General features: G+C 40.5%; 1 protein-coding gene across 1 annotated transcript; it reads left to right on the forward strand.

The window, feature by feature from the left end:
• Positions 1-1,427: 1,427 nt before the first annotated feature.
• Positions 1,428-26,379, forward strand: LOC124153323 (cytochrome P450 6k1-like). The gene is made up of 8 exons (XM_046526453.1): positions 1,428-1,723; positions 10,372-10,701; positions 11,648-11,909; positions 18,137-18,286; positions 19,310-19,592; positions 20,677-20,928; positions 25,022-25,273; positions 25,694-26,379. The coding sequence occupies exons 1-8, from the start codon at positions 1,428-1,430 to the stop codon at positions 25,888-25,890; spliced, it is 2,022 nt and encodes a 673-aa protein (XP_046382409.1). The 3' UTR covers positions 25,891-26,379.
• The last annotated feature ends 621 nt before the right edge of the window (positions 26,380-27,000 follow it).

Here is a 27,000-nt window from a genome sequence, read left to right on the forward strand (position 1 = left end):
GGGCTTTTTGCAGCGGGTAACACGGATATTAATAGGGTGGCTTCCTATTATTTTTTTATTGCATAAATCGAAATATGATTACTCCTGGAGTACCTACGTATTTCACGCTTTTAAATTTTTAAATGACGATATCTATTTTTCGCGATTAAATGAAAAGTGAAAATTTTTAAGCGCGCGAAAACGCGACGGGTAAGTATGAATGCCGGGAAAACCCCGTGTAACGTCATTCTGGTTCCCGCTCCCACCCTGTTAGGTGACCTTGAGGCGAGGCTTGAGCACTGATACTACGCATGCTGCTAGCAGGTATGTATTCATTGGTACTCTCAGACGATGTAAAACTCCTATCCTCTCGTGTAGAAACTAGGCCCCTGTGACGTCACGTGGAGTGGAATCGCATGGGCGCCAATCTGGCCTTTTTCAAATGAGGCTAAAATTGACCATTGCCATTCGTTTAAACTGGGATTTCTAAAACCAAATAATTTGTATATTATGAAAACCCTAGTGGTGGGTAACGAAAGCAATCAATGCATTTTGTTTTCTTTGATGAAGGAGACTACCCTATTGCAAGATTTTCCACAGCTAATTAATTTTATGCAGGTAAGGGATAACCTAATTTGTCTTGTGTCTTAGAGCTATTTCACGTGACTTTTTCCTAAAAGATTGCGCTTCGATGAAGTTAGAATGAAACGGTTTACCTTTCTGGCCCTGGGTATTACTATAAGAAAGATATTACGGCATCAGCGAGCGATGCAGACCCTTATACTGTAGTCGCAAAGAGTCGAGATCCCAGGGTTTATAGTGTTGTATCTCAGTAACTACCCAAGCGGTTGTAATGAAATAAACTAGAAGTGAAGAGAATCTATTTATACGTTACCTCAATATCATTTGAAACTCATCCTTGCATTGATAATTTTTTATCTGGCTTTGTATTAAAAAGGTACAGTTTTGACGCTCGGAAAACGGTAGCTCCACTTTAAACGCAATTTTTTCACGAACTTCTCCATTAATTGATGTGAGAGTCGATACGATGAAGGAACGGGCTCTTATAAATGTACATACCACAGCAGGACTTCGAATTAGGTAATACGAGCGCCAAAAATTATTTCTAGAGAACTTCCTTCAAGCACAATCTACTGGTCTGCTCGCGAAACAGATAATTACCCATTCATGGGCAGAATACAAGATACAAAACATAAATGCATATCTGAGGTCAGAGAGAGAGAGAGTTGTACTTGCATCGAGGTTTTTTACTAAAAATTGCTTCTTTATTGATACCAATTTATCCTTGAATTATACGACGCCTTGCACAGTGGAATACAAGGAGAGAGAAAGGAGAAGAGAAGAATAGGAAAGCGAATTTTGCGGAATTACTTTTTAGTAGTTGATATGTTCGTCACTTTTTCTTCCTCGAAACTAATTTTATAGTTATGCCATTGTCACGTAATGCGAATTCACGAGAAAATTTGTGCGGGAAAGTAGGAAGATATGGCGAGGAGGGGCGCAAGGTTAGTTGCCGCTTTTTCAACTTCCCCGCTCGCCAATGCACGCGTGTCTCGGGTGCGAGCTTTCCACTTCCTCCCTCCACTCAAATCCACCTTGCACACGAGAAACCACTCACGCTTATCCTCTCCTCGCTCGAGCACACAAGAGGACTGTTGTCGGCATCCCATGTGTCGGACCTCGGGAGCGGCACCTGCAACGGCTCAAGAGGCTTCGGAGTCAGGTAAGTGCGTTGCCCCGAAAACGTATCGCGACCCCTCCCCCATCCCATCACTCTCGGTCGTGACTCATTTCGATCAATCAGACGTAAACTCCCACGAGCCAAGCTCTTCACCAAATCACTGGGAAGCGAGGCCAGCACCCCCTCTCGGAAAGTTGTGTACATTCGGTCATAAGTGTACAACCTTCTAAGAACCTCCCTGAAATGTACCCTTTATCAAAGTAAACACTCCCAGTCCACCTAAATGTTTTTCTGTCCAAGTCCTTGTGGCGAAGCTTGACAAATATTTTTCGGCGCCAATCACGCCCACTTAACTTCGGCCAATGCGTATCTCAACACCATCTGTCGGCGGCCTAGGGAAGTTTTTTTTCAGACTTCCACGTATCTGCATGACGAAATGAGGCATAAAAAACGGACTAGGTCTCGATTTTCCGTCGCGTAACATATCGCGACGGTGTCTTCCCCACCCATAATTTGGCCTCTTTTCATTGATAGGCAGCGAGGTGAATTGAGCACTGAGTCAGTTGAGAGCCGAGCATTTTTCTCCGCTGAATTACGTGAACACATGACTCAGGATGTTATATTTGTGGTCTGTTTTTAGGTAGAGGTGAAAAACGGAAAGGAATGAAAGTTAACTGGTACCCTACCATAGTCATTTCTCGTAGATTTCGTTCGTTAATAGCTCACGATTCTGTGCCGGCGACTTCATCTATTACTCCCTTTATGTTACCGTAAAAATATGACATGGATATCTTCTTACCTATTTTTTCTGTAGCTAAGAAAGAAACCAGAATGTGAAAATTTATTCAACCGGCTGGCGGCATTAGCAATTGATGCAAGAAATTATTGATTTTTTACTGTACAGATGAACGTATCGTTACATGAATGATTGCAGACTGCCTTTTTTATATAATAATATATAAGTGTGCTATAAATTTGTTGAATACAGAGAATATTGTACAACTCACACTCCCGGTTTACTAATAATTAGATACTCTCAGAATCTCCTAAATTTGTCGACGCAATAGTTGACCGCGAACTTCATACACAAGTAAGAAACTGAATACCTCAAGACAAAACACATCTGTTCCACAATCTTTAAGCCATGCCTATTTATAATCGTATTCATGCGTGGCGACCCAGATAGCACAAAATAAGAGAGTTAACCGTTTCTTATGGTTATCTTGCGGAAAAAATTGATAAGCAGCTTATCGTAAGCTAAGGGGCTTGAATAGTGTTTCAAAACTCAGGAAACCAGATTTCTGGACCAATTTTTTTTTTTTTTTTTTTCAAATTTTAACCGTCACATCCAAGGCAAATAAAGGCATGACGGCTGGTTAAGTACGCGTAAAAGTTTTTTTTTGTCGTTATGAAGAAGAATGAGAAGATAGAATACGAGAAGATTGTATTTTTTAATATATCCCACATCTATTAGACATGCTGCTGTTTTAACAATTATATCTAATAGATATTTACGGTAGATGTCTATTAGATAACTATTTATCTATATGTAGATATTAATTAGATATCTAATAGATGTTTATTTTCTGTGTGGGATGTGACAGAAAGAGTATCACACAAAGGCCTCGACACGTGTAGCTCCCTAAGGCATAAATGTATAAACTATGTAAAGGCCCAAGTCAGTTTGGTAGCAAGGAATTTCGGGTCAAAGGGGGGTCAAAAACCAGGGGAGAAATTTTTTGAAATTGGGGTCCTTATTATTAGTAGAGGATTTGAAATTAATTTTAGCACTTTTCATAACCGAAAAAACTTCATTTGTCAATAAAATCTTTTGTAAATTCATGACTTTTCAATATTTTGTTTCCTTTTATGAAGGAAAATAATTGTTTTTATATTTTGGGGGTCGAGGGGTCCGGACCCCCAGACCCAGTGGCGGATACAGATGGGGGGCGCAGTGGGCGCGCGCCCCCCCTTGCGGGTCCGCTTATATTGCCGAACATTGCAAAGCCACAATTGTAACTTTTTTATATCATAAGATGGCATTGTCTTTTACATGTTTATAATCACTTTAAATAAAACTTTCATATACTTTGCCTGTGACTTCATCATCTTTTATTACGATAAAAGTGAAGACAACTCAAGATATGTTGCGCCCCTCCCTTGAGTTTTTTCTGTATCCGCCACTGCCCAGACCTCCCACCTCGCTACGCCACTGGCTTACGTGTACCCGTCTACGTAAACTCTAAAAGGTATAAATGCACAAATAAGTTAACCTTGGGATGAATATTTTTCGCCAGGGAAAATTAACAGTATAAAAAAGCTGGATGGGACCGTGACTCAAGGCAACCTCACTCAAGGTCTTCGTTCAAAAAGCACGTGCTTATCTGAAAAGATTGCGAAAGTTTCGTCACAAAAAAAGAGTACTACAACTATAATCAGAGCCACCTCGGACGCATGCTTGGGATGTTGATTCTTGCCAACGCTTACAGAGAGAATAATTAGGTGCCATCAGCGCCCGATCTATTAACTAGACAAATTGAGCGATACATCAATATTGCCCGAGAGAAAGCGTTTCCCAGATAACTGTCGTCGACTTTGGTGATAACTTCCGCGCGGAGAGAAAATAACCACATTATTCGCTTATCTTCGTTCATTCAGTGTGACAGTTGTTGGAGACAGATACGGACACAACTCATTGCAGACGGAATATCTACTCCGTAATACGTAATTTTTGCGAAGAGTAAATAATGATTTGCTTCACGCTCAGATGTTGATACCACGCAAAATATCCAGCGATACACACTCCTTATGGTAACTCTCTTCTTCGGCTGCGAAAAGTTTTGCCCACAATAGATTTATCAGAAAAAAGGATGAAATATTCCAACAATCTCTCCATTTTCTCCCGATCCATTCCAAATTAACCCATTTTTCCGATATCCTTTCCGTCCATGAGTTCCCCACAGTCTACTAGTTCATTCCGAAATTAGTCGACAGTTTTAAGTTCTGTTCAGGGCAACCAATAACTTTTTATTTTAAAATATTTGGAATCATGATTCATCAAATCAGACCACACAGGTTTACACTGCCTCATCAAGTTACTCCTCTATCAGTCTCTCCTTCTTTTAGTTTTTAAATAGCTAATTAATGAAAATATTTGAAGTATTGAGTGGAAACCATAATGACATGAAAAAATATACAAAATTATTTAAAATCCTTCTTGCGAAAGAAAAAATGAATTAATGAATATGATGGAAAAATATTTATAATCACTGCAAAAAGTAAAAAGCAAATATTTAATTTATGATTACTACCTTTTTAGATTGTCAGATAAATTGTGCTGATTCATGTTCTTATTGTTATTTATTTAGTTTCTGGTAACAAAAACAACAACAGACTACTCACACAACATAGAAAAATGTGCATAATAATTGTTGTATTGTTAACTGGCTGATTGGGGTGAACATGGTTTGCAGGGAAAGCTTTTAACGCGCCTTCGGCACGTCTGGAGAGCTTAAATACTGCTACGATTGTTCATGGAAAAAAGCCATTTAAATAAATGATCACGCGGATTATCTGCACCATTCATTTGATACAGGATAGAAGTGGAAGTTTTCGTCTATTTATTATGAGGGATAGTTTTTTACTCATAAAAGTACACGCTACTTTCTCACCATCCATTGGCAATCAATATTGATACTTCGACGCATCACATTTCTGTAAGCTTGCCCACAGCGCTTCCTTGTCGTAGGCTATTAGTTATTTTCCGCATAGATTGCAGTTATATAGTATTTTTTATTTATATTTTAAATTTTTATTTTTTAGATTTTAATTAAAGTTATAAGTTTATTTTTTTTCGTATTACTTTTACTATGTCGGAAAACTAAATGTGAAATTAATTTTTAAATGTATTATTGCCAATAATGTGTATAATGAGGGTTGAAGTTGAGATGAAGGTGATGGAAAAGATAAAAAAGGTATAACTTTAAAATCACAATATATATTATTTTTGGCGCACTACGGCAAAATACGCCAAAGATGCAATTTTCCAACTTAGGTAACAATTTCTTCTTTATGAATAGCTTTTGCGAACTGTAAAAGTCTTGCGAGATGAATGAAAGGGCGATAGTATTCTAGATTGTCCTAGATAGTGTTTCAAATAGTTTAGTTTCTCTTCGGATTCAATGCGTGCTTTGTTATTTTAGCTCGGCCTTTGGTCGGAAGGAATCATGGAAATTTGTTTCTCGATCTACAGTGATTAAGAGATATGAAGTCATGAGGTATGGAATAGGGTAGTTTCCTTCATCAAAGAAAACGAAATGCTTTGATTGCTATTCGTTACCAACCATTAGGGTTTTCATAATATACAAATTATTTGGTTTTAGAAATTCCAGTTTAGACGGATGGCAATGGTCAATTTTAACCTCATTTGAAAAAGGCCAGATTGGCGCCCATGCGATTCCACTCCACGTGACGTCACAGGGACCTAGTTTCTACACGAGAGGATAGGAGTTTTACATCGTCTGAGATTACCAATGTATTTTTTTGCTTATTTATTTATTATGTTATTTATTTAGTTTCTGGTAACAAAAACAACAACAGACTACTCACACAACATAGAAAAATGTGCATAATAATTGTTGTATTGTTAACTGGCTGATTGGGGTGAACATGGTTTGCAGGGAAAGCTTTTAACATAATATAAGAAAGAGATTTCAAAAGATTAAATATATTCCTCTGATTCCATATTAACCATGATATTAATTATCTAATAAAGACTCCCAAAAAATAATTTTTTGCTATTGTGTGTATGACTGTACTAAACTCATGTTAAACTTCCCTCATAATACACTTATTCCTTTTCTTCTTCGTGAAGGTCATCATTTCCACCACCCATACCATTACAAATGCTGATTTTATTTTTCATTCTATCGACTTCGTCTTCCCGAAAATGCTCAATTTTTTTAAAATTTTCGTTCTCCTTTAAAAATTTAACCTTTTTTATCTTTTCCATCACCATCTTGACTGTAACCCTTAAATCCATCATTGGCAATAATACATTAACAATTCATTTCACATTCAGATTTCCGAATGCCCATTATCAGGGATGGAAATTGAAACGAAACGAAAATGTTTTGTTTCGACCCGGAGGGAAACGAAAATACGAGGCCTGGGTTTAGTTTCGTTCCCGCACGAAATTAAAAACACCAACGAGTTTAGTTTCGAGCCGGGACGAAACTTTACTCCCAGGAACGAAACTAAATTAATCGAAACCTAGCTGCTCCTAGTTTAATTTCGATTCCAGAAGTTGAGTGGAGGGGGGGGGGGAAGAGGAAATAGTTACGATCCATTTCATGACAGAATGTTGAGAGGTAAAAACGTTCAGTTTAAAAATCAAATGGCTAGTTTGCTTCACCGTTCTCCTGTTTGTGGTCAAAATAGGAGTGTCCTATTCATCTAATGGCAGTAGGCCGAGCCTCTACTTCATTCAACCATACTTCGTACTCGGTGTATGTGTCGAAACTAAACTGTTTGAAGGTGAAGCACGTGGTCCTTCCGGTGCGAAACATAATCTGTTTCGTTTCGTCCTAGAGGTTTAGTTTAGTTTCGACCCGGGACGAAACTTTACTCCCAGGAACGAAACTAAATTAATCGAAACCTAGCTGCTCCTAGTTTAATTTCGATCCCAGAAGTTGAGTGGAGGGGGGGAAAAGAGGAAATAGTTACGATCCATTTCATGACAGAATGTAGAGAGGTGAAAACGTTCAGTTTAAAAATCAAATGGCCAGTTTGTTCACCGTTCTCTTGTTTGTGGTCAAAATAGGAGTGTCCTATTCATCTAATGGCGGTAGGCCGAGCCTCAACTTAATTCAACCATACTTCGTACTCGGTCTATGTGTCGAAACTAAACTGTTTGAAGGTGAAGCACGTGGTCCTTCCGGTGCGAAACATAATCTGTTTCGTTTCGTCCTAGAGGTTTAGTTTAGTTTCGACCCGGGACGAAACTTTACTCCCAGGAACGAAACTAAATTAATCGAAACCTAGCTGCTCCTAGTTTAATTTCGATCCCAGAAGTTGAGTGGAGGGGGGAAAAGTGGAAATAGTTACGATCCATTTCATTACAGAATGTAGAGAGGTGAAAACGTTCAGTTTAAAAATCAAATGGCCAGTTTGCATCACCGTTCTCCTCTCTGTGGTCAAAATAGGAGGGACCTATTCATCTAATGGCGGTAGGCCGAACCTCTACTTCATTCAACCATACTTCGTACTCGGTGTATGTGTCGAAACTAAACTGTTTGAAGGTAAAGCACGTGGTCCCTCCGGTACGAAACAAAATGTGTTTCGTTTCGTCCTAGAGGTTTAGTTTAGTTTAGACCCGAAGTAGTCATAGTAGTAACTCCGATTTCGTTTCGACCCTGAGTTTAGCTCCCCGGGTTAAAATCCATTTCGTTTCGTTTCCACATTTCGCTCCCGGGAGCGAAACTATTGAAATTTTACTGGTTTTGACTTTCGTTTAGTTTCTGTTGCCATCCCTGCACATTGTATTCCTCGGTGCCTCTCTTGGAGCAAATCCCAATTTAAAGAGCAATTATAAATGTTCCACTTTCCGCCACGAAGGCGAGTCGGCATCGATTGACACCAGGACTTCTTTACGGCCTTTCTGCTGATATCCTATCTTACGCACGGGGACCACAGGCCTAACCGCAATCAGATGCGGACCTCTTGAAACCGCAGAGCAGGAAAAGAAGGCGTTTTTTCTGAGGGATAATGGGTCATGACAAGCTTCAAATTTCATAATCTTTCTTCTTTCCAAAATTTTACCAAATATTTGTCGCGGGTTCAGTGACCTCCGGAGGTGGTAGGGAGACCCACCCCGGTACCATGGGATCGGGTAAGCATCTTGGAAGGAAACTACGTTCAGAGTAGTTTAAAACACCCCGAGGGTGTGTTTATTGATTACTTCCCCTTACAAGATTGAGTGCAAAGGTGGGTGGCGAGGTCCGCGGCGCGGCTACTGCTTCCGCGGGGCTTGGGCTGGATCGGTCCGGAACGGCCTCTCTGGGGATCGCCGGGGATCCACGACAGCTCTGGCGGGGGGGTTCCGGCGTTGGCGGCGGGTCCACGAGCCGCAGGCGGGATGGCGGCGTCAATGGTCACCGGCCAAGTGCTCCGTCTCAGCTCCGATCCTCTGACTCCACGGGCGGCTTCCGGCAGGAAGGAAGGCCGACGAGGGTGTCAAATCGGCTGCTTCCGTACGGTTCCGTTAAAAAGGGAAGAGGACCGACGAGAGTGTCAAATCGGCTCTTGCCCTAGGGTTTCGTTCACAAGGAAGGTAGGCCGACGAGGGTGTCAAATCGGCTACTTCCGTACGGTTCCGTTAAGAAGGGAAGAGGACCGACGAGGGTGTCAAATCGGCTCTTGCCCTAGGGTTTCGTTCACAAGGAAGGTAGGCCGACGAGGGTGTCAAATCGGCTACTTCCGTACGGTTCCGTTAAGAAGGGAAGAGGACCGACGAGGGTGTCAAATCGGCTCTTGCCCTAAGGTTTCGTTCACAAGGAAGGTAGGCCGACGAGGGTGTCAAATCGGCTACTTCCGTACGGTTCCGTTAAGAAGGGAAGAGGACCGACGAGGGTGTCAAATCGGCTCTTGCCCTAGGGTTTCGTTCACAAGGAAGGTAGGCCGACGAGGGTGTCAAATCGGCTACTTCCATACGGTTCCGTTAAGAAGGGAAGAGGACCGACGAGGGTGTCAAATCGGCTCTTGCCCTAGGGTTCCGTTCACAAGGAAGGAAGGCCGACGAGGGTGTCAAATCGGCTTCCGTTTCCTAAGGCTCCCGTCTCCGTACAGCTTTCCCTGGCCTCGGGCTCCTCCTTATATACCCCTGCCTGGCCGCCCTCCGTCCAATGAGGGTGCTCCGCTGGGACACGTGGTGACGCGTTCGATGAGGAGGTGGTGTGAGGGCAGGTGTGCGTTCAGACGCGGGAGTGGGGGAATCGCGTGGTGTGAGAGCAGGTGCGCCAGTAGATGCGGGAGTGGGGGAAGCGCGTGGTGTAAGGGGAAGGCAGCGGGCCGGAGTGGGGAAGGTGTGAGAGGAGATGAGGGGAAGATGTGTGGTGTGAGGGGAGGTCACGTGGTGCCGTGTTCTTCGCTGTTGCGCGTGCTTCAAGTGGGTTTTGCCCATGTTCTAATGCAGCACAACATATTCCAGGGTGAAAATGAAATCCAGATCATCACATCAATAATGAGGCTAATATATAATGAAAGGGGCTGGAAATGCTAAAATGTGAAACTGCCGAAGGACTGAATTTATCCTGTCAGAACTTAATATTTTTTTCAATACAATAGGATAGATATCACGATTTATTTTCTCTGCGTGAAAAATATGTGTGAATTTCATTTGTTAATGTAGGAATGAAATATTATTTCAAACGTAAAGCTGTAGTCATGTAAATTGTCTCTAACTAATATTCATACCTGCTTATGTAAAACCCTCGATGACAAAGAGTTAGTTCGGCTTCTGAAAAATAAAGTAAAATCTCGACTAACTACGACGCCAATCAGTGTCGTCCTTGAACCTTTCCGTAGTGCTTTTCAGTGGACAGTTTCGATTGACGATTGAATTCATAATGTGATCTTTGACCGCCAAAAAACATATGTAATTGTGAAATAATGTTGATTCATTTTATCCACAGCATTGGGTCAGGATCTGGAACCAGTATGGAAGGCCAACGCGAATTTTTCTTCGGAGACTGGAGGATGACATGCACATTGCTGGTGGTAGCTGCCTTTGCCCTCTACCACTATCTCATGTCTCCTTTCGACTACTGGAAAAAGCGCGGGTTCCCAGAGCTAGCTATACGGCCGGTCCCAATATTTGGACACACTTTGAAGATGATGATTGGGCAACAGTATTTCGCCGACGCCTTCAGTGAATTGCATCGAGCTGCAGGCGAGAAGAAATACGTTGGAATATACGTTGGGAATCAGCCATGCCTTCTGGTGAAAGACTTGGATATTATGAGGTGATTAGCATGATAGTATTAACTCCTAAAATATTGGCGGGTATGGTAGTTACGAAAGGTTTATAGATCGAATAATGAAAAAATGGCGCCACGTAATTACTGAAAGCGTTGGAAATAAAGTCATTCACACGGAACCAAAAAAGTATCCTATTTTAGGACATAATTGTTTTAATTCGACCAAATAAGGTACATTATTAGGAGTAAAATTAATATACTTCTTATTGATATACTCCAAATAAAAATTCAAATTTTTTCTTTGAATTTCATGAGCGACGGCAAAGTAAGAATTGTGCCGAAGAAAAAAATGAATTATGACCGTTACTGTGGATCCACTAACACCCGCCAAGAAGACTTAATTATTGAGTTAAAACATTTACACTGTGTACACCAAAACAGAAAATCAAATACAAGCCTGATTTAAAAAAAAACAAAAATCGACACTTGCTGAAACAACAAAGGTGAAAATTCAATGCCAAAACAAAAGCTCCAATTCTATCGGCCTGCTCTCTTAAGCTATGACTTATAAAGGTCTGCGTTTCATCTCACTCTGAAAACTCAACTCTCTAACTCACACCGTAACAGTGTTAAGTGACATCAAGAGGTGACAGCAACAGAAATAAATATAGGCTTTTAATGCCTTTTCAAAAGTGGAAGCCTAATTAGTTATTGGACTCGATTAGATTTTATTAGCACATAATTGATGAGGAGTATAACTTAATCTAAAAAAATGCAATTGTTTAAACTAAGATTGCATTTAAATAGCCCGTCAAACTCGCCTAGAAATATCCAAAAGGTACCACTCCAAAATCAATTTGTCCTGCGACTTAAATTCTTTAATTTTAGTAGCTCTAATTGCATGGTTGCATGACGGATTTTTAGCATTTTAAGTAATGTAACATTAATACAAAGTTGACCCGAAAAAGACCCAACGTTCATTTCCGTGCAGGCAAATATTCATCAAGGAGTCGAACACGTTCATGGACAGAGCTTTCGAGATAGACGAGGATGTGGACCCGCTGAACGCCAAAGGCCTCTCCAACTTGAAGGGCCAGCGATGGAAGGAGATGAGGGCCCGGCTGAGTCCGACGTTTACATCGGGCCGCATGAGGGCCATGCTGCCACTCATGCAAGCGTGCGCTGACGATCTCGTCCAGTGCTTCAGCAAACAGGTTGAAGAGGATGGTGGGGAAGCGACAGTCGAAATAAAGGTGAAGGTTGTCAAATCAAAATTTTCCAAGGTCAATCATAGGAAAGAAGCGAAAGCAATCTAAGCATGTATTCTACACCCCAGAGCAGTGGCGGATCTAAGGGGGGGAGGGCTAGGGAGCTATTGGATACCCAATTTACATCTTTAATACATCATTTCATCATCATTTTAAGGAAACACTAGATAGAATTGTTATTTTTTTCGGAACCCCACTACTGCTGTCGTTAACCTTTACATAGTCCCCCACTTGTCCCTATTCTGGATCCGCCACTGCCCCACAGTAAATATAAATAACAGTGGCGCCGACTCCACGGGGCCTGAGGGTGCCCGAGCCCCCTCAAAATTCGTTATGGGAGTGAGGGAAAAATGTGTTAGGTTTGTCGATTTTCCCCGGAGTGCCCAGATATCGAGATTCGAGTTATCAGGGTTATAATGTTGATCATGTGACTCTTCTAAAATGCTTAAAAAAACTTAAAACTCACTACTTATAAAATTTCCCGGTGCAAGATCCCCAATATTTTTTGTAAGTCCTTGATAAATAAGAACGTTTTTCGGTTTCTGCACGTGCGACCAAGATTGAATCAGCAAAATCCCAGATCTTATGATCTCTTATCAACTAGTTCTAGAGGGGGGGAATAAAAGGTCTTCAATCTCCCCCGGAATATTTTTCCCTAGTTGCGACTACCAGCGATTTATCTGTTCGGGAGACCACTAGCCCAGGGGTACGTTTTCTATGACATTACATTTTTCGATGTGGTTGCATTTCGTAAGGCCGCTTTACACGGTGAAAGATCATTCGAAAGATCTTTCGAAAGATCATTCGAATGATCCATCATTCACCGTGTACAACGGAAATTTCCTGGAAATTTCCAGCGTGAATGATCATTCGAATGAACTTTCAGGCCTGTTCTAATTTGCTTGAATGATTTCCGTGAATGATATGAGCGCACGGCGTCCATCTTGCCATTGGCATCCACCTCGGAATTTTAATATTTTATATAAAAACTTTGGAAGCATAGTAACCCACGAAATAGCTCAAATAATTAATATGTACTTTGAGAGAAAATAAATTCACAAACATCAACTGTCTAAAGTCAGTAATTTGGAAATAACATTTCGGATAGTTAATGAATAAAAACGTCGTTTTTCTCCTCGATTGCGTCTATATGTTGTTTAATTTACAATTATTAAACTATAGTTCATGATTTGAGCGCTAAAGTTTCGGGTCAGAGTCCCAATTAATCACACAATATCTGTTTATTCGGTGACCGCATTCCAGCCAACACGAGCCGCTACGTTATCTTGGCTCACCTATGGGATCACAATATTGCCTATCTCTAATCATTCAAGGAACTCACCCGAAAGAAATTTCGAGCATGTCCTAATTTGCTTGAATGATTCCGTGAATGATATGAGCGCCTGGCGTCCATCTTGCCATTAGCACCACCTCGGAATTTTAAGATCATATATATAAACTTTGGAAGCATATTAACTCATGCGATAGCTTAAATCATTAATATTTACTTTGAAAGAAAGTAAATTCACAAACATCATTCCTCAAAATTGAGTAATTTGGAAAAAACATTCCGGATTTTTAAAGTTCAAAATCGTCGCTTTTCTCCTCGATTGCGTCTATATTTTGTTTGATTTACAATTATCAAACTGTATTCAATGATTTGAACGCTAAAGTTTGGGGTGAGACTCCCAATTAATGACAAAATATCTGTTTATTCGGTGAACACATTCCAGCCAAAACGAGCCGTGACATCACATTGGCCCACCTAGGAAGTCACAATGGGTGCTTTCCATTCATGCGACTCATGAGTCGACTTGTGTCAGCTCGCGGCATTTGTTTATAACTCTCCTATTCCTGTGCGTTACCGTTTGTTGACTTGTGTCACAACAGTCGGCGACACACACTGAATGGAACACGAAAACCGCGACGCAAGTCGACTTGTGTCGACGTGTGTCAATGAATGGAAAGCACCCAATCTCACGGGGTTGCCTATAATTCAAGGGGCAAACCCTATAAGTTAGCCCATGAATATCACAGTCCACTTTCTTCCCCTGCTTCGATAGCAAGCAATGAGGTGACACTGAGCCAACCTCATTGTGGAAAGTATGAGGATGCTGAAGCGCACTCTTTCGAAAATAGAACAGGTCGCTTCCTTTTTTCTCTTCACGTTACCTTTCTTTTCTCGCACAGGAATGACCTTTGCTCGACTACATTGTAAAGGCTGTGTACATGAAGGAACCCCAAACATAAAAACTCATGGTCGACCGGCCTTCAACCTTGAGGAGCTTTTGCTTTATGCTTATTATGTTCTTTTTTTATGGGAGCTGGACGCTGCGGCGTCAATACGGGACTGAGATAGGATTTTTCTGAACGAGTAACAATGTGCAGTTTTTCCCCAAATTATATTTCACTAACTTTATAATTTAATGAATCGGGAGGGAAAAGACCTCGGGCAGCCATTTGAAGAGTAAGTTCCCTTATGATCATGTTACAGAGCACACTATCTTGAAGCATAATCATCTTTGCTCTGCAGCGAAAACAACCAATTATGTACTTCGTTACGGGATAACAAAACGCACGATTTATTAAAGTGGTTTTCCGCCGTCAATACGTATCGTTCTAATTCCTCTCATTACTTAGTGCGTCATACCCCACCGAAAGTCAAAGCAATACCGAAGTATATTGAAGCGCACATGTAAACAAAGCGTTCCATCGTCTGCGAGCTCCAAAGAAATCATGTGGTGAGAAACGGTCGGAAATATCGTTAGAATCGAAATACACTGCCGATAGTCGCACCAGTGCGCATCGTTTCTGCGCAGAACTTTCACCGAATTCATTCACCGAAATCTTTCACCGTGTATAGCGGTACCGGCGAATGAATTTCTTGCGAATGATCATTCGAATGATCTTTCGAAAGATCTTTCGAATGATATTTCACCGTGTACAGCGGCCTGTAGCGTATGATCGATGAATTTACTTTCAGTATTATACACACGCAACATATAGCTGATTCAATGAAATGCATGGTTTTCTGATGCGTGTGGGATACAGTGTCAGTTTAAATAATGAATAATAAAAACTATAAATGTAATTTTAAGCTACCCGAATGCTATCAAAGCTCACACCGAAGCAAAATTATGACTACGTGCCTGTCTCTTATGACTCTAATTGGTTAATTTTGTCAGTACATTTTATTTCCACCTTTCTATGACATTTCATTTTTCGATTTGGTTGATGATTAATAGTCGTGAAGACGGATATATATCATGACTATAATAGATTTTATTGAATTTAGGCATTACATTTCCTTAATTTTTGATTTCCCATATTAATGTTGAAGTTTGAGGTTTCGATATTTTTCTTGGCTTTTATGCGCAGCCATATTGAGCGCTCTCGGTTATATTTTACTCTGTGATACAGACAATCGATTGCTAATGGAGGCTGCATCGTAACTGAATGACACAAAAGAAAAAAATATCGCCTATTTCATCAAAATGGCCAATATTGTAAAACAATTAAAATTACTTCCAGTCAAGATGTGGATAATTCAATTGGTCATGCTTTTTAATCGACGATTTTTCAAACTTTAAAAGCCAATCTGGGAGCTTTTCCTCCTCATTAACGTGATACGACTTTAATTACAGCATTCCTTTGATAGATACTCAATAGAAATAAGTTCACACGGGTCTAATTTTTCATTTTAATCATGATCATTAGGGAATCTTGCTATCGTTTTTTTGTCTAAAAGAAATTTATACACTTTTAGTCAACATTTTTCCTATGATCGCGCCAGCATCGGTTTCAGAGGGTAGGAAAAAAAGATTTAAATATGATTTCCAGAAAATATGCCCAATATATCATCAGTCGTTCACGTGCTATTAATTCATATTTTGTGACTTGCATGAAATGCAATTTCCTTCGTTCCTCGATAGAACCTCCCATAGGGGACGCATTGCTTCTACTCGACCGGTCGCATTGTATCTTGATTTCCTGATTTATAACTGAATTAAAACTTACTCCATCCATCTAACTTTTTTCTAAACTTTCGGATAGTATTCAACCATTACCTATCTGGATTTCAAGTATAAAAATTATACCTCAACGTAATAACAGAAAAAAATTCATACTTCCATAATAAAAGATTCTTCATAATAGTAGGTAGGTAGGTAGTTTCCTTCATCAAAGAAAACGAAATGCATTGATTGCGATTCCTTACCCACCATTAGTGTATTCATAATATACAAACTATTTGGTTTTGTAAATCCCAGTTTAGACGAATGGCAATGGTCAATTTTAGTCTCATTTGAAAAAGGCCAGTTTGGCACCCATGCGATGCCACTCCACGTGACGTCACAGGGACCTAGTTTCTATACGAGTAGATAGGGGTTTTACATCGTCTGAGATTACCAATGCATGCATGAGGCACAGATCTCAGGGAAACATCTCACCTATTAAAACTGCCTATTGTCGGAAAGTTTCCTTCGTTTGATAAGGTATTAATAATCCTTATTTAAGCCAAGCGCTACCTGCTAGCAGGCTACTCCGCTACCTGCTAGCAGCCTGCATCTCAGCGGCGCGCGGCCCACACATCCTCGCAGCGCCCACATCCTCGCCCCAATGTCACCTCACTTTGAGACAGCGGGAACCATAATGACGTCACAAGGGATTTTCCCAGCATTCATACTTTGCCGTCGCGTTTTCGCGCGCTTGAAATTTTTCACTTTTCATTTAATCGCAAAAAATATATATCGTCATTTAAAAATCTAAAAGTGTGAAATTCGTACTCCAGGAGTAATAATATTTTGATTTAGGCAAAAAAATAATAGGAAACCACCTCATTGTTTAGTGTATATATCCTGGGTATATCAAGACCATAGCGTGGTTTTTGAACGAGTATTACTTCAAGAAATCAAGAAAAAATACCGCCGCTAAAGCGAGACTGATGCGTCCTCTTAATTCTCTTCTTACAGGACGTCATCGTTCCGGTCGAAGAAATCAGTCGAGTAATATAAAACTCCACATTTGATGAGGAGGCCAATGAAATAATAAACGTGAGATTCCAGTGATAATTTGGTCACTTTTTTGTGAGTTTACCATCAGCGTTACTTTTTCTTCGGTTTTAAATACGCCTCCCTTTACTTCTTCCTCGCTCCGCCTTGTCTTTTGTGGGTCATTCGCCGTAGCCAATGATAAGGATGAAGAGCGCGGTCGTCTCCCTCGCGGCTGAATATTCACGTTGAACCGTACATCCGGACAGAAATCCACGGCACTAGATAATCTCACGTAGTACATTAGCCATTCGGCCGCATGGAGTATACCACCTGCCTGACTCCCAAAGCCTTCAAAAAACATCAACGAAATATGCCGCATATTCATTTAGGCTACATTTCATTGTCTCTTGCTTTCGTGGCAACACAAAATGGACGATTCATCAAATAAGTAAGAGAAAATGCTTTACTCAAGTCAGTGGCGTAACTAGGAATATTTTTGGGGGGATGGGATGACTAGGGGTGGCGACCCTCCCCCCCCCCCCCCCAGTCAACGGTGGGACCGGGAAAACTTTTGAAAAATGACTAGCCTGGAAATATGTGTTACATCATTTTGGTACTAAAAATTTAACTTTAAGCAGATGCAGTTGTTATCTGTCAAAACTAGACAATAGTTTCAATATTTTTTTCGTTTTCTGAGGCTTTAGGGGGGGGATCTATCCCCTCATCAGCTTTGAACGAGCATTACCTCAAGATTCCGTGCTCTTTTTTTTAAGTAAATTTTATTCATAGTTACGCCACTGAGTCTCAAGTCATTTAAGCAAATGAGCCCCATGACTCAACCCATCCCAAACCTCACGACCAACCCTCGCACACAAAACAATAGATTCACACCCATTCTGCAAAAATTTAGGCAGTAACTTTTAGTACTTTCGGATACTTTTTGAAGCGCTTTTCGCTTACCGCCCATGTTTTCGGATATTTTTGTTCAATTTGATACCATACATTTATTTTTGTAACGCCCAAATAAAGCTTTGTGAGGCTCCAAAAAGTTCAATTGCGTATCGACGCCCTCCGTCGTCCCCGTAGAGTACCGCTGATTTATCGGGGCATTCTCCAATTACTAGGTTACACTTTAGCTTCACCACTGCATGGAAATCTTCCACACTAGCGCAATGATTTTCGTTTGAATGCGAGAAATAAAATTCTCACTCTCTTTTCCAGGAGGTGTTCATGTGCTTTTCGACGGACGTTATAGCAACATGCGCTTTTGGTGTGCAATGCGATGCTCTTAACAACCCAGAGACCTCCAAGTTTAGGCAAATGGGAAAGCTCACCTTTCAACTCACTCTCAAAAGGACCATCGTTATAGCGGTAGGTAACCCAAGACTGGACTACAATAACAAGTATTCTTAAGCCAATTCTACTAATATTAATGTATAATTGCGTTTTCTTGCTTTCATATATGTTTTAATGCTATAGCTTTTCATAAATTTTTGATACTTGTAAATATCGTATAATTATAATAATTATACTCATAAAGGACCCCAGCATGGAAAATAAGTATTCTAAAGTGCGAATTTAATATTGCTAGTACCGCATTGTTAAATTCGAAACTGCAACTATAACATATGTTGTTAAACTTTAAGATATTTTTTCAATATCGATTTCTTAAATTTTTGCAATATTGGAGATTAAAAATGAATTTAGACATGAAACTAATTTAAGGAACTTCAATGGTTCATTTCCCCTAGATTTTTTCGTCGAAGTTTCTCAGTTACAAAGCTCAGCCTCCAATATTTTAGAACTGTTACACTTCACGCGCTAAATGAAACATTTTATTGATTAAGTATTGATTATTCCTCGGAAATGTGAAAAAAGGATTTTGCTGAAAAGTGATATTGTGTGTCTGGAATTGTAAAAGTTTTCTTTAGTAATTAGCAGCGGCTTGATTTTATAATTCCTGAATTGCTATTGGGTGAAGTTCTTACCTGAGTACTAAGTATTTCAAGAAATATCCACGTTTCTCGGCCAAAGCTGCATAGTTTAATGTCATTCATGACATTGCCGGCTGCATCTTTAGATGGAGATCCGAATCTTAGCCAGGGGAAGTTGGCTTTTGACAATGCAGGCAAATAAATACAAGCACTCTTCAAATAGTTGGCATTTGCTATTCATCATCCGTTGATCATGACGACCTACACAAAACGCTATAAGCAACACACAACGACGCAGAATTGCTCGAAAACGTGGATATATCATTATAAGAGCGCAGCAATGCAAAAACGTCCAACAGCATTCTGAATTTTTCATATTGAGAAACCATTCACAGCGTAATCAGAGAAACAAAACAGAGCAAATTAAAATGCTACCATGAAGATTTCATTTTCCTCGCAGCTACTTTTGTTCTCTCCAAGGCTTTTGAAATGGCTGGGACTGAAATTCAGCGATGACGAATCTTCGAATTTCTTCCGGGAATTCGTCCGAAGAATGGTCGAGCAGCGTGAGAGGGCAATCGAGCAAGAGGAGAACGAAGGAGGAGAGAATGCATCGCAATATAGAGATTTCATCTACAACCTGGTGTCGTTGAAGAAACGAGGCCTCAAACATGGCGTTCGAAAAGATGAAGAAGATGACGACGAACTTGAAGCCCTTGGCTCTTCGAAAAGCGGAGAGCATTGTAAGAAGATCCTTTTAGTTCTCCCATCTTATATTTCTCAAAAATTATTAGCCCTTGAGGTCCATTGAATCTTTTTCTCTTCATCTATTTCACAATAATTCGCACGATTCTAAAATTTACATCTCTAAATACGATTCATTTTTAATATAATTCACTTTTTAATTAAATTTGGAAGAAATCCGAGTGATCGGGTTGAAAATTTCAGTTTGAAACGTTGAAATTATGTGAGATAACTCCTTTAAAAGATCCTTGATAACTACAGCGACAATTGCAGGAGTAATCGAGTAATCAAATGGGGCAACTTTAACATTTTCAACATAATTATTATCGCTGAAAAAATTCTCGTACTTGTTATGTATTGTATGTATTACATTGCGATCGCAAAAGGGTGAACGTAAGTTAAGAAAACACGATACCTAATTCATAGTATATGCGTGAACAAAGTTTGCTGCATGAATTTAGAAAACGAACTTTTACAAATTGCCCAGTTTAGCATAGGTACATCGAGGGAGCTTGGATCAATTAGACTAATTAGTTTAGAAATCAGGTCTCTCCAAAAAGCTGCTCATTTAAGGCTTTTTGCACCAAATGGGTATTTTTTCTGTCAACCATTTAACAGTAATTATGCGACCAAACTGGAAAAAAAGACTTAAAATCTAAAAGATTTGATCACGTCAAGTAACATGGTTAAAAAGCGCGAATTTTCTCCTCGGGAATGATATAATTAACGTAATTAGATTCAACGATAGCAACTCGGAAAAAAAACAATGCGTAGAATTTCCTTCCTAATAGGGAAAGTTACTTGCACGTGTTTACGACTCCTATTAAATTTGTGAAAATTCGCGTGAATAAGTTTTTTATAGTAAGTGATATTCATGGGAATTTTCACAGCCTAAGTTGTTGCGAAGCCTGGAATTTCACATTTATGAGCCGTTAGACTGCTATGACATTAAATATTTCTTCCTGATTCAATGAAAACTTACATATAAGTTCTTCCATATTCATTCCATATTCATCTCCTTTTAAAGTACCATACTCTTTCGCTTTAGATGATCAATTTGTGCAATTAAAATTTCACTTTCAGCTGCTGAGGAGCCGTCGTGGACGAATGTAAGCCTGGACGATCTCACAGCGCAGGCCATGCAGTTCTTTTCTGCAGGATTCGAGACAACTGCCACGCTGCTCAGTTTCGCTTTATTCGAACTATCCTCGGGCGAAGGCGTTGGCATACAGAGGCGGGTCGCAGAGGAAGTAGAGAGAGTGGTAAAAGAGGAAGGCGGGAAAATTACGTACGAAGGACTGAAGAAAATGCATCTCTTGGAGAGAGTGCTGTGCGGTTAGTTGGTCTTTCCATCACACTCAACTCTGCATAAAGCAATCCATGTATTCACATTCATTTAAGCTATGTTGATCATGATAAACAATAAGTATATTCAATCAGGGGCGCAGCTAGGAATCAAGGCTAAGGGGGGTTCATTTGCAACTAACACCGGGGTGAGTGGGGGTATGGAGTACCCTCCAGGATAAGCGGTAGGTGTGAGATTAATAAATTGCGGAAATTTAATAGAAATGGGTCAAAATGGTGAGTTTTACGGCTTTCTGGGGGATATTTTATTAATCATTACACTATTCTAGTAGTAATATCAATCCAATTAAGTAAAGCGGATTAAACTTAAAAATTTCTCTGGGCTCTGGGGGGGGGGGGGGGGTTTAACCCCCAAACCCCCCCCTCGCTGCGCCACTGCATTCAATACCACTTTAATAACACGCCAGTGAAATTTCTCGGGGTTTACGTAGAGGAGGAATGCATTTCGAATGGGGTTCATTTTGGGAGCCTATACATTGGATTATCTCCCCAAACTTTCAGGAGGGGGGGGGGAGTTTAATCCCATGCCTCTCCCCCCCTGATCACCACGTGTTGTGACAGTTGCGTCACCGCGAATTCTGAGATGCCCTTCGCACTCTACGATTCAGAAGACCATTTTTTGTCTTGGATGGGGAGAGGATAAGGAGGGGGCGGGAAGGGGAAGGAGGAAGCAGAGAGAACAGTTTAGTACGACCAGTGGCGAAGCGAGAGGGGGGTTTTGGGCAGAGATGTCGACTTACAAAAAATATTGGGGGAGCCCAAATCGGGGATCTTGCCCCGGGAAATTTTATGAGTAGTGAGTTTTTAGTTTTTTAAGCATTTTATAATCAACATTATAACCCTGACTATATACAGCCCTTGAGGTAACTGACTCACTGATGGATACAAATTCCCGACCACTTCTAGAACTGCTGGAGAGCTGAAATTTGGCACGCGTGCGGGGAACCCGAAATGATCCGGAGGAAAAATCCGAAAACCGGAAGTTTCCGCCACGTGTCGTCGCTAGGACGACAAAATGGCCGAAATGGCGCTTTTTCCGGGGACTCTCTTTCGGTTTTAATTTTACTACGCGCGAACTGTGCGTGCCACACGGATCGTTAATGCTTTTTTTAAAAGCTGATGAACGTAGGCACGTAATTACGTAATGTTGATAATTTGTTTTTAAGAAAATTGCAGCCAAAATGGCGTCCAAAAATTCGTTTTTCGAATAAAATTTCATAACTTCCGCTCCCTTCGACTTAATTTAAGTAGTAGGATAACGAAAATGAATATCATATATTCTCATAACATCGTCTACGAAATGTAGGTAACGATTTCCTTTCATCGTGCTTGGTTACTCAGAAAAAAATTAAAGTATTCCGAAAATCACCGAAAATTACGATTTCCAAAGGATTAACACAAAGTTTTGTCAATTTTGTCCCGACCGATTTCTTTGAAACTTTGTAGTTACATACAGCTATGCATTGTCTTTTAGAAAACATAAACATTTTATAAATGATGTAATGGATTTAACAGCGAAAAAATAAAAATGGCGGGCACTACCCACTTTTTTCAGGGACTGGTTTTGTTTTTATTGTATTACTCTCGAAATATGGATGTCATAAGGCACACTTCTTTTAGATATGACAGTAAATGAATGTGAACATATAGTATCGTCATCTTTAAACCCCCCGAAAGCCCTTAAAAATTAAAATTTGCATATAAGTAGCCTTTTCGGTTACTTTTCGTCACAATTCCGCCGCTTTTCCAATCCTTACCACTCATCGCTACGGAATTGATGTGGACGATTGATGACCGCTGGCAGTAAAAACCTAAACCCCCGGTAAACCCTCAAACACCCCCCCCAAAAAATAAAATTTTGCATAAAAGTCTACTTTTTGGGTACTTTTCGTGACTATTCAACCGCCCCCAACAACTCATCTCCACGGAATTTATGTAAATGGATGGTGACCGCCAGGAGTACACACATTTAAACCCCCGGTATCCCCCTGAAATCCCCCCAAACGTAAAATGTGTCATTTAGTCTCCTATTTGGGAACTTCTCGCAAACATTACGCCGCACTACCCGTCCCCTCTGTGCTCTAGACCCGGAATATTTGGTAAGGGCGAGCCACCGTAAACCATACGGGAAAATATACCAGAAAACCCCCGATCGCCTCTTGGAACATCGCCGAAAAAAAAATTTTAAAAAAATTTTAAAGTCGCCTTTCCCAATAGTTTCCGTCACAATTTAACCGGTGCCCCTACCACTTATTAAAACCCCCGATATCCCCGTGAAACCTCCCATAAAATTTCTAATAAATCGCCTCTCCAGGTAAAAGAATCGTCAGACCACTGTTGCGGACCACTAGGACTTATCGGCAAGGAATTTATTAGAACGATTTCTGACCACTGGTTTAACACAAATATAAAACCCCGGGTATTCCGTAGTAACCCCCCGAAAAAAATGAAAAACTTGCCATTAAGTCTTCTTTTATGGGTACTTGTCGCCACTATTAATACAATCATCGCTACATGATCACTGTGGACGATTGGTGACCGCATGCATAACACATTAAAACCCCCGAATCCCCCTGGGCACCCCTCTCGGTGGAGAAGAGCATTAATGAGGACTAAGCGGAGCAGCCGCGGGGGGGCTCCTCAACCCCAAGGCGGCGAAGCCGCCCCACAACGAGGAACGGCGAAGCCGTTCCGAGGAGTAACTTGCGTAGGCGAGGAGGAGCTTCAGTAACCCTCGGGCGGCGAAGCCGCCACGACGTTCAAGCGAAGCAGCCGCTGTACACTCCCCCCGTCTCAACTCACACTCAACCCCTGGGCGGCGAAGCCGCCCTTCAGCGAGGAACGGCGAAGCCGCTTCGAGGAATGAGTGGGGCGCATCCCTACCCCCTTGCCGGCGAAGCCGGCCCCTAGCTGAGGTGAGATTATTCGAACTTTAAAAGTCTTCGAGCGACCACAAATGTAGACGGCGAAGCCGGAACCGGGGTTTTTAAGGGGCGGAGCCCCTTAACGAGCGCGCGGAGCGTGCGAGTCAACATTATAACCCTGATAACACGAATCTCGATACCTGGACACCCTGGGAAAAATCAACAAGCCTGACACCTTTTTTCCTCACACCCATAAGGAAGTTTTAAAGGAGCTCGGGCCCCTTCAGGCTCCATGGTGTCGGCGCCACTGGTTTTGGGGGATAAACCCCCAAAGCTCAGAGAAATTTTTCCTGAAAACTGAAAAAAAGAAAAACTTTTTCCTCAGAGAAAAACCTGAGCTCAGAGAAATTTTTAACATTAGTCCATTTTACTTAATTGAATTGATATCGCTAATAGAATAGTGTAAGGGTTAATTAAATATCCCTCAGAAAGCCGTAAAACTCACCATTTTGTACCATTTATCTTAAAATTCCGCAATTTATTAATCTCGCACCTACCGCTTATCCTGGTGGGTATTCCATACCCCCACACACCCCGGTATTATGTAGTTGCATCTAAACCTCCCCCAGCCGTAATTCCTAGCTGCCCCCCTGGGTACGACCACACAGCTGAAGCAACCAAAACAAAAACGTGTTAGCCACGCACTAGCTTTAGTGGTATAAATGTAGGGGATAATTAAGGTCCTTGCTTTTTTTTAATGGGGAGGGGTAGAGGGGTGAAGCAGAGGTGTAGCCAGAAATTTTGTTCATGGGGGGTCCAAAACCAGGGGGAAATTTTTTGAAAAACACGGTAGGTACTAAGGTAGGTAAGGGTTTTAAACTGATTTTAACACTTTACATAATCGAAAAAACTTCATTTTTCAAAGAAATCTTTTGCAAATTCTTTATTTTTCAATACATATTTTGTTTCCTTTTGTGATGCAAAGTAAGTGCCCTTTTATGTTTCGGGGGGTCTCACTGTCAAGCTGTAATTGCTCACCAGTTATTATCATTTATAGCCCAAGTTTTTCCACTCTACAGGTGCCTTTAATGTTGTTATTTTTAGTAGTGCATACTCATGTTCACAAAATTTCATGGTTTTCCTATGGACTGGAAAAGCATAATTTCAAATATTCACTTCTTTCCCACCTCTCTTGGCAGAGACCCTCAGGTTGTATCCACCAGTGGGACTCCTAAACCGCTTGGCCCTTCAAGTGTACCACCTGCCTGGCACCAACCTGACAATTGAAAAAGGAGCGCAGGTGACTGTTGCACTGCCGGCAATGCACCGTGATGAGAGTATTTTCCCGAATCCCAATCGTTTTGACCCAGACAGGTTTTTGCCAGAAAACAAGCAGAAGATTGACCAAATTGCATTTCTTCCATTTGGGGCAGGACCCCGTTCATGCATTGGTAAGTCATTTATGTGCCCAGATAGTTCAGCTACTGGTGAAATATTGACATTTGGAGAGACATTTCCCCCTCTTAATCCTGCAAAGCAACTTAAATACGTATAATGTTTAATCAGATGGCATAATTTAATTATTCTATTTACAATAGAAACTGCCTTTATAAAAGATATTGATTGATCAAATAAAGAGAAACAATTCTACCATGTGCACATCAGCATACATTATTCCACAAAAATAAGCTTTATGTATGCCTCTCAGTAAAATGAAATTTAAATTTGACCAAAAATAATTTCAAGAATTTTCCAGTACATATGTACTTCAATAAATACCCTTAAAAAGCTGAACTCTCAAATAGTATCTGATAAGGAAGTGTTCAATGAAGATGATTTTCTTAATTGATTTGTGCAAATCTTTTCCCCAGGTCAAAGGTTTGCACAAACTCAGGCTCGCCTGGGATTAGCCACTTTGTTGTTAAGGTTTGAGTTCCAGCTCTGTCGCGAAAAAACAAAGCTTCCACTCACGTTTAAGAAGAGGGCAATGATACTTGGCACTGACCAAGGAATATGGCTCAACATCAAATTACGTAATCAAACTTCATCAACTGAGACTGAACCCTGATATACTCCTCCTGTTTAAAATGTGTGTTGGGTCAAAATAACTTTCCAGTGCTTACTGATGATGCCTGAGTGATCTATGAAATATTGGCTGCCCAGAAATCAACAAAGAAGTGACTTTCAATCTGTTGACAATAACTGGAAAGTGAAAGAAACTGATATCCCACAAAATAACATGAGCACATGGAAGAAATCCAAAAATAAGCAAATATGTATTGGGTTTTTTAAATATTTTTTTGTGCTTTAAAATTCTTATTTTTCTAAGTGCTGGGAGGAAAAATATGACATTTGAAATATTTACTCTGAATCTTGCACTATTTGTGAAATCTAGAAAATGTATTACTCATGATTTTACACAATATAATGCTTCAATTTTTTGCAGTGAAGATTGCATCAGTGAAAAAGCTCTCCTTTTTGTAATATCTTACATTTCACACTCTGTAGAAAATAAAGTATTTTTACAAATTTATAATAAAATTTCTAACTAATGTAATCTATGTCCATTTACTTAATTTAACTCCTGGATACATGAAAAAAAAGAAGTATGTACTAATTTTCCAAACACAAGATACTTCGGATATATTTGTCATACTCACAACAGATGCTATCTGGTTAGCCTCCCTATCTTTCTGCTCAGGTGGAGTGTTGCAGACTCTCCGAGCTGGCTGTATGCCTCTCCAATCTACCCTTAACTCGATTCTTAGCTAGGGCTATACATACCAAATGCCATCACTACTGATGAGTTACTGACATCTATTCATGGAGGTAGCCAAGAGCAAGTGGAAGGCACCAGCTGCTCCAGACATGCTGATCAGAGTAGGTAATGCAAAAGGGTCCTAATAGTAATCTGCTATCCTCAAGCAGACACATTTAAATTACAAACTCTTATGAACCATAATTGCACACATTTGAAAACCTGTCCAAATCATTCACTCTATGATGGTTTGCTTCAGTCTTTCTCACATGGCTTTTGCACCTTTTCACTCAGTACATATATGATAAGCTTCTTTCCCAATTATTGATGATGATTTTTCAACCAAATAGGGTACATTTGCTCAGTAAGGTATGGCCTCCACTCTCAAATGTGTACCCTAAAACAAGTGAGGCACCTATA

This window comes from Ischnura elegans, chromosome 1 (assembly GCF_921293095.1).
Source record: "Ischnura elegans chromosome 1, ioIscEleg1.1, whole genome shotgun sequence".
In the NCBI taxonomy this organism is placed as follows: domain Eukaryota; kingdom Metazoa; phylum Arthropoda; class Insecta; order Odonata; family Coenagrionidae; genus Ischnura; species Ischnura elegans.